The sequence below is a fragment of the Phoenix dactylifera genome, chromosome 9 (assembly GCF_051530095.1).
Source record: "Phoenix dactylifera cultivar Ajwa chromosome 9, Ajwa_hap1_PhDact_Kaust_v1.1, whole genome shotgun sequence".
Classification (NCBI taxonomy): domain Eukaryota; kingdom Viridiplantae; phylum Streptophyta; class Magnoliopsida; order Arecales; family Arecaceae; genus Phoenix; species Phoenix dactylifera.
Genome location: NC_143198.1, coordinates 29226443 through 29234914, shown reverse-complemented (window position 1 = coordinate 29234914; position 8472 = coordinate 29226443). Strand labels below are relative to the sequence as shown.

The window sequence follows — 8472 nt, the reverse complement described above, 5'->3', positions numbered from 1 at the left end:
ATTGAAACTCCAAAGAAAAGTGGTTTAAGGTACACAACATAAGGATAACTTTCTACTATATGGTCATGGAGGTTGTTAATAAGTCCGAAGGGTTTGAAGTCCTTTAATGATTTTGCTTGGGGATGACTAATGTTGTTCTTTCACTCATGAGCATAACAGTAACAAGAAATCTTGATTATTATAATCTATCATGTGCCTCTAAGAGATTCTAATCAGTTTCTATATTCTAATACATGCCCTCATATATACGTCTATAATAATAAATATTATAAGCTATGTTTTAATAAAATAAGATATATTGGTTGTTATAAATGAAAAAGAATAAAGTAGAATAATTTCATGATTAGTGAAAGAACTTTCATAACTTTTTTTGTTTTCTAATTATCGAATCAATCTTTTTCTTAAGCAATATTTTAAAGAAAAATATTGAGAAGCAGACACTAAACAAATTTGAGTGTTAAAATAGGTTGAAATATAAAAAAAAATTAATTTTTTTTCATGTTAACCTTTCTAATTATGTGAAATTACATAAATACCCTCGCAAAGTATTATTTGCATATATACCCTTATCGAATGTTTCTTTTTGCATATCTACTCATTAAGGGTATTTTAGTTATTTTAAATTTTAAACCGCTAATTTCTTAACGATGTTAAATGGTATAGGCATATATGCAGGAAAAAAGAAAAATGAAAGGTATATATGCAAAATAAGTATTTGATAAAGATATACGTGCAAATATCAATTTTGGAAGGGTATTCATACAAATTTTAATATTTAGAAGGATATGTACGTAAAAAATCTTATAAAATTTGATTTGATAAGGACAATCTAAAAAAGTGTAATAGGCATAAATCTATTTCAAGATCAATGCGAAATAATTTGTGCCCAAGAAATGAATTTAAGATGGTGCGACCGAGTATACCCTGTATCAAGTCTAGTCCAGTTTTCAAGCGGTGTTTGGCTGGTATAAAACTTTATTCCGGGTCTAATGCTCCAACTGAATAGCGCCTTGGTTTTAACTCGCTCAATGCATTTCCACAATTTCGAATCCTTCCAAGTTCCTTTTCTCGTGATGCATCGTCGGTAGGCACAAAAAACCGTGATTCTTTTTTTGTGAAAATTTTGTTTCAACCCCCCCTCTTTGGCTTACGGGCATTCTAACAATAGAGACTTGACACTTCTTTTAGTCTTTCATCATGATTACAATTTAATCTTACATTTAGTTTTGAAATAAATCCAATTTAAAGTTGTTTCTTGCTTTTATCTCAACTAAACAATTTTCAGAAAGAGTCTAGATCCTCTTCCATTTGTGCATGAATAAGATATGTCTAGCATGTACAACATCATCATCCATATTATGTAATGTCTACCTATGACTGTAACATGCTTTGCAATGCATAGAACGCAATCCCATGTACTGTATAGAACTTATATAATTAATCATCGACCACCATGCATAACATAAATGGCAGTAATCAAACTAGACTTGTCCAATTGAAAAAGAAAACTTTCTGAAAAATAATAACTAAGAAAAGTAACATCGATGTAATCTATTCCAAGAAGGCAGTGTCATTAGTTATTTTATAACATTAAGCTACTATTTCCCATTTTCTCAACCAAAAGTTATTTGAAATATTATAGCCAAACAAAAATAAAATGAACTTGTTGGCATAACTATGCTAATATACATCGTTGTTGTTATTCCTCTACATATAAAATAGCCTATGCGTAAACTCTTACTGGTGAAAATTATTTTACAAATAGGAACCAAATAAAAAGAAAAAAAATAACTTGTTCCATTGACCATGCTAAAATACAACTTTATCGTTATTTCACTACACGTAAAGTTAGACTTAAGTGTATATAAAGCAAAGCTTAATTGTATCCTACTGCAGCGGGGACAGAACCATAGACAAAATATAACAAGGGCCTGATCATTAAACACGAAGCGAAAGTAGGGTCTGGAAAGTAATTTACATCTTCCTTTTCCGGAATATATAGATGTTTGTTTGCTTCACTCTCAAAAGTCAGTCTAAATTCTAAATCCAGTCGCCATTTCCCACGATCTCCTCCCAGAAAAAGTTTCAGTCTCATACTCCCTCGTAGTTCCTTTACCCATAGAAAAAAAAAAGAAGAAAAGAACCAATAGAACTCTCATTTCCTTCTGGCCTTCAGTAGTACCTGAGCTTTCGGATCTGCTAACCTTTGACCAAACCCTACGCTTCAGAGATTTCCTGCAAAAAAGAAGCAGCCTGTTGATGAGCAGTAGCATGAGCAGAGAAAGATTCGGCTAACCAAACCCAGGATCTTCCTTTTTTCTTTCCCCCCTCCCCCCACCTGGCCCTCAGAAGACTAACAAGAGAGGAAACAAAACATTTAATGGCGAGATAAGGAAATGCTCCGCTCTTCTTTTCCTTCACCTCTTCTATGATTCCGTCCTCTGAGACCAGGCCTCAGAAAAACTGAGGGTAGAGAGAGAAGAAAAAGATAGAGTATATAACGTAGTAAAAGGGAAAAAAAAGCAGGGGCTATTCACGAGACTGTTAATGAAGTAGAAGAAAGGAAGTATAATCTTTTCGGAGGAGACTAAGCTCTTGAAAGAGATAAAAAGGGTGGAAGACTAGGGTGGAGAGTTCTTTGGTTCTCACTCAGTTCTACTGCGGTGCTCTGCTACCAAACTCTCTCGGTTGGAGTAAAAAAAAATACGACCTGGATGTAAGTATAGAGAGTTGAGTTTCTTTATTGACAATTTTCGTCCTTATCTGGAATTTTGCTATAAAGTTAACGAGAAGGATCCATACATTTCCATTCTTTGAGGTGTGGTTCGATCATTCTTTTGTATCGGACTCTGTTTTCTGGTCGAACGTGGAGAAATAGACCACCGCTGCTGGAGAAAGGAGCCAGCTTTCTGATAAGAGGCAGGGTTTCCAGCATTGAGATGGGTCCTCTTCTCTCTTTTGTTCCCCCGTCTTTTCTGCTAAGATTTGGAGAAGTGGGGAATATTTGGAGACACGAGGAGCTAGCTGCAGTGCCTTGGGTTATCTGAGGAAATGGAACACACATCTTTTCCTTCCTTCCTTTCGGTCTCCTTCTACTTTGAATTTTGAAGTTTGCTAGCTATGTTCTTCTCTCCCCTCCACACCCCTCGCCCCACCATCTCTTCCTCTTTCTTCCACGGGTTTTTGTCTATAATTCCCTTCTGTTCCGTAGTTTTGAAGTAGGTTGGCTTTACTAATCCCAATTTCTTGCGAATTCCTTCCTGAGCATCCATTTGTCCTTCCTTCTTTATTTTTCTTTTTGCTGAGAAAACCTTTTCAAAGTTTTTTCTACTATGTTTTTTTTTTTTTGAGCTACTGTTCTTATCCAGCAACCTGGAAAGTGATACTTTGTTAGAGATTTTACTCAAGTTGTACTCTCCTGATTGAATCCTTTACCCCTGTTTCTTCTGCAGACCTCCTGAGCATTTCACCGCCAGCACCTGAGCCCCTGTCCTTGTCTTCTAAGTTGTTGTCCGGTTCCGGCGGCCGGTAAATGGGCTGGGCTACGAGGTGGCTGAGGAGTCTTCGAGGCAGGAAGAAGGACACAAAGGATGCCAAGGATGCTGCTGGTACCAGCGATGGAGAAAGGAAAGAGAAGAGAAGGTGGAGCTTTGGGAAGTTCGGGAGGGGCTCCAGCGAAAGAGAGGCACGGAATCCGGTGCCGGCAGCAGAGCCAGGATGGATGAGATCGTTCTACGCTGAGAGAGAGGAGCAGAACATGCATGCTATCGCGGTGGCGGTCGCCACTACTGCAGCAGCTAGCGCAGCGGTGACGGCCGCTCAGGCGGCGGTGGAGCGGCTCCAGAGCCAGGGGAAGGGTACTCTGTTTAACGGCGTCATCGAGCGGTGGGCGGCCGTCAAGATTCAAACAGCCTTCAGAGGATATCTAGTAAGGCCAATCTTTCTGACACTAATAAATCCAACTCTTGCTAGCCTTTTTGAGCTAATTTCTCCTACCGTTGAATTCTTGGAAAGGAAGATTGTCTTACGAATTGGGTAATTACCAATCTCTGTTTCCGTTCTGTTTTTGCTTCAAATTGTTGAATCTAATTCTTAAATTCCTTGGTTGATAGCTATATTGATATACTTTGCATGAAAGAAGCCCTGTTGGACCTGGTAAGCTATTTCAGCAGTAAACGTCTCAGTGGAGAATTATTGTGCTATTAATGCCTTGCGAACTCGATCCTATAGAATTCCATGCCATTTCCCTTATTTTTCAGTTACTGCATCTAGTACTAAGTATCTATCTATTAAGTTTCTCAAATCTATTATCGCGGTTTGTAACTGGATGAATTGGCTCCGTTTTGCATTGGAATTGCCTTTTTCAGTTGGTTTTTTGTGGTGCTGAGTCCTTTGGACTGCTATTATTGCAGGCAAAGAAAGCTCTCCGAGCTCTCAAATCTTTAGTAAAGCTACAAGCTCTAGTTCGAGGCTACCTTGTGAGGAAGCAAGCGTTTGCAACTCTTCACAGATTGCAAGCTCTTATAAGAGCTCAGGCCGCTGCTCGGAAGCAGAACTCTTGCAGCCTTCCTGCAAAATATGGAAGATTTTCGCCAGAAATCTTCCCCCGGAGATCATATGTATTGAAATCCTCACTATGGTCATACAAAATTCTGTCACGGTTAGCAACCACTTGCATCAGGCTTTTAATACGCTTCCTCTTCTGTATCATTGCAGGAAAGGTTTAATGAACGAAGAGGTGAACAATTAGCACCAGTTCATAGCCGGAGGCTGTCGACGTGCCTCGACAGTCCAACCTACAGCTTCGACAGGAGCCCAAAGATCGTCGAGATGGATACTTACAGAGCAAACTCAAGATCTTCCCGCAGAATCAGCCATTCCGTGTCAAATCCTACCGAAGAAGACCAGCACTCACTGCCGATTTCCTCTTCATTTCCATGTCGAATTCCACCAAGGCTCTCCATTCCTATCCGGAGAATCTCTGAAGACCAGGACTCAAGTCTCAGCGGCGATGACATATACCGGTGCTCGAAGACTGCTTACAGCACCCCTCGCTCCACGAGCTATGCAAGCAATACCCCGGCAACACCGGCGCAGAGCCTAGATGCCGTTGATGGGGTTCTCCGACGAATTCTTAATAAGCCAAACCAGCCAAACTATACGGCAAACACTAGGTCATTTACGGCGAAGGTGCGAACGCAGAGCACACCAAAGCAGAGGCCGGAGATGGCAGGGCTGAGGAAGAAGGTACCACTGAATTCGAATGAGGAGTACAGGGCCTCCTTCAGTGGATTTGGATCGAGAAAGTCTCCCTCGCAAGCGCAGGGAGCCTTTAATTTTAAGAGCGCTGTGGTGGAGAGGCTTGATAGGTCTGCTGAATTGGGTACAGACTACTACTTGCAGAGGATGTGGTGATCATGGAGTTCAGAAACAGAAGCATTAGAGCAGCACTATCCTGCACAAATCTGATTATTGTAGAGGTTTGCTGCCAATAGAAGCGGAATCATGGATAAAAGCATAGAAAGGAGGAATGTTTGAGATCAGAATTCAGGGATGAAAGCATTCTATCTCTTCCTGTAGTTGTTATGAGGGAGGATGAGAGATTGTGCAAATGCTGCAAGTTTGATGAGTTTATTGTTTCTTTTGCTGCTTTAATCATCTAGTTGCAATGAAAGTGTTCAGATTTTTAATGTAATAGAAGGAAAGTATCCATCCTTCTTTAAATATAAATAGAGGGAATATTATAGTGTAAGCATGTCAGGTGGTCGAAATTTGGACCTAATCTGGATCTGGAGCAAGATTAAAATGGAAACCAATACCAAGTTGACTTCATGTAACTCAATTACAAAAATGTTAAGACATATCTAAATTCGAATCCTACATAGTCACTATGAGTAAGATTAGATTAATGAGCAATCCGCTTTCATTTTTTAATTAATACATTGGAGAGATTCAAACCCCCTTCATTAGAGGGAAAAGAGTGATGGGAGGCTGTTTTGAACAACCAATTAATTGGTAGTGCACTGATCTCATGGAAGCTTCCATGCAAGTAGGCATCTCGGAGTTGTCCTACGAAAAGTGATGCACTGAAAAGGAGCAATGCTTCAAGGAGACCCTGTAGGTTAGAGAAGGAGAGCTGCTTAGAATACTCTGTGGTGTGTTGTTTTTTGACTCTCTTAAATGTATTCATACTAGAAATGTGTGAGCCATCTGCAGTAGTAAAAAAAAAAAAAGGAGCAATGCTGCTAGGGCTGCCAACATGAATCTATTTCTAACATCCAAAGTTTTTAACCATTAGATGTTTTACGGGTGGGTGGAACTCCATGAATGACCATCCGTGCAATGTTTCATAAGTTTAGGCCCTCTTCTATGTGTAGTTGATCTAGAGAGATCCAGGTCCCCATTAACAATTGTTTATGCATTGTGGAATGGTTGCTGACTGAACGAGTACATGCAATACATGGATGGCTGGTGATGGAGGATTAGATGCTTCCAATTCAACTAGGAACTAGAGAGGATCTCGTTCATATTTCATGATCGAAATAAATAATACTGTGTGGACAGTGGTTGTATGTTACTAATTACACTTACATGTGTGCAGTAAGAGACACTCGATCTCTACTCAATGCAACCATTAAATTCTTGTTGTCACGTTAAAGCGAGCGGCAAAGAGAAATATTTTGGATCTTGCTACTATTTGAAACCTTGATAAAAATATATAGAAATAAACAAGCAAGGCGATTAGTTGACATTTAAAATGTTTTTATCATTCTTGCACATTTTAGCATGGAACTGATGTTGGTTTTTTTCGAAAACAACATATGTTCTCATGGAATCAAATACAGTAACATGGTTGGCACTAACAACCGTCTGCTTCTGCTTCTTTTATTTCTCATCAAAATGTCCGTAGACAATATGCTCCTGGTGGATTTTAATTCTGGTCTTTGGCGCAATGATGGAGACACAGGAAGGCCACAAGAAGGGCAAGGCGAGCCAAGGCAAGGAAGGCAAGGTAAGGAGCAATTGGTGGCATACATGGTGCGCATGGATGGGAGCTAGGCACAATTCTTGGTGGCTGAAAATAAGGAAAGTGTTTGAAAGAAGGAAAGACTAAGGAGGCACATTCCTATTTTTTAGGAGTGGGGCTTTAGAAGGAAATTTCTTGATTGTGGGCATGGAAATTGTTTAGAAAGTTATTTGCTTATAGAGTCTTTTATTTTAGGAAATTTGGTTCTGGTATACTTCTTGATTTAAGAAGGATTACCTGTCTTCAATTTTTGAAATTTGAATTGTTTTTTAATTTAGGAAGTTGTTGATATCTTTAGGGGGTCCTTTAAATATTTGCTTTTGGTATTTTGTATTCATATTTTAGATCAATGAAAAAATTTGGAGCACTTTGCTCAAACTTTGTCTTGAAAGAGTCTAGGTGCTAATCCGAGTTAGTCCTAGCTGTACCTATCACTTTCTTTTAATTTTATGTACTACCTTGAGGTAATCCTTGAATCACCAATTATCCAACACACCAATTATACTTAGTTTTTCTATATACCAAAAGAGGGACTTCCATCACGTAACCATGAACCTTTTGTTACCACAAACACTGGTTGGATTCTTTAGCATGGCACATGCCTCCTGTGGACTTAGGGCTTGTTTGGTTCGCGGAAAAAGAAGAGGGAAAAGTGTGGTCAACGAAAAAATAATGAGATATCTCTTGTTTGGTTGGAGTTTTCAAAGGAGAGAGATGGAAAAATTATATTCTGATGGGAATATGATTCTCACATTTCATGGAAAAATCTTTTCCATGAGAAATATGGGAAAGTTACTTTCCCATGAGGCGAAAATCACTTCATTTTTATTTTTTTCCAAAAAGACCCTTCAGCATTAAAGAAGCATTAAAGAGGCATTAAAGACCTTATTTTTATTAAGAGTATAATAGGAATTATGCATAACTTTTCCAGGAAAGTGGATGGTCAACCGAACATAAGCACTTTGGAAATCTGTTACTTTCCCATGGTCAACCAAACATGCCAAAAGTACTTTCCTAGGCATTCTCTTCCTAGGAATCTGCTTCCCAGGAATTATATTCCTAAGAGGAAAAATGCTTCCCGCGAACCAAACGAGCTCTTAGAGGCAGTCTTGGATTCATGTTCCAATGGCTATCCTTCAGTGATGAATGTGGTTGTGATAGGGGTTTGGCAATCAAATGGGCAACCTTTGTATATAATCATTTGTTTTGTTTTTCTTTTTGATAAAATGGATGGTTTAAATTAGTCTAAGAATCAAAAAATAAAACACAAAAACTTGAGTAGAAAGATCCATCGAAGAACCTATAATACAGATCTCGCATGATTTGTGATATAAGGTGCTAATTCATCCGATCAACTGTATTGTTAGCTTCTGTATGCAAATTATTTTATATAATTTTGGCCTATTAGCCAAATTAGACCCTAAAGATTAGGCACACATTAACAT

General features: G+C 38.7%; 1 protein-coding gene across 6 annotated transcripts; it reads left to right on the top strand.

Annotated features, from left to right (window-relative positions):
* Positions 1 to 1681: 1681 nt before the first annotated feature.
* On the top strand, positions 1682 to 5755 carry LOC103711221 (protein IQ-domain 26-like). Of its 6 annotated transcripts, none has more exons than XM_008797286.6 (4): positions 1682 to 2716; positions 3453 to 3928; positions 4413 to 4619; positions 4717 to 5755. In XM_008797286.6, the coding sequence occupies exons 2-4, from the start codon at positions 3533 to 3535 to the stop codon at positions 5413 to 5415; spliced, it is 1302 nt and encodes a 433-aa protein (XP_008795508.4). In that variant the 5' UTR covers positions 1682 to 2716; positions 3453 to 3532; the 3' UTR covers positions 5416 to 5755. The 6 variants fall into 6 exon arrangements, with proteins under 6 accessions (XP_008795508.4, XP_008795510.4, XP_008795511.4 ...); XM_008797288.6 differs by lacking the exon at positions 1682 to 2716 and adding an exon at positions 2760 to 2943; XM_008797289.6 differs by lacking the exon at positions 1682 to 2716 and adding an exon at positions 2760 to 3084.
* The last annotated feature ends 2717 nt before the right edge of the window (positions 5756 to 8472 follow it).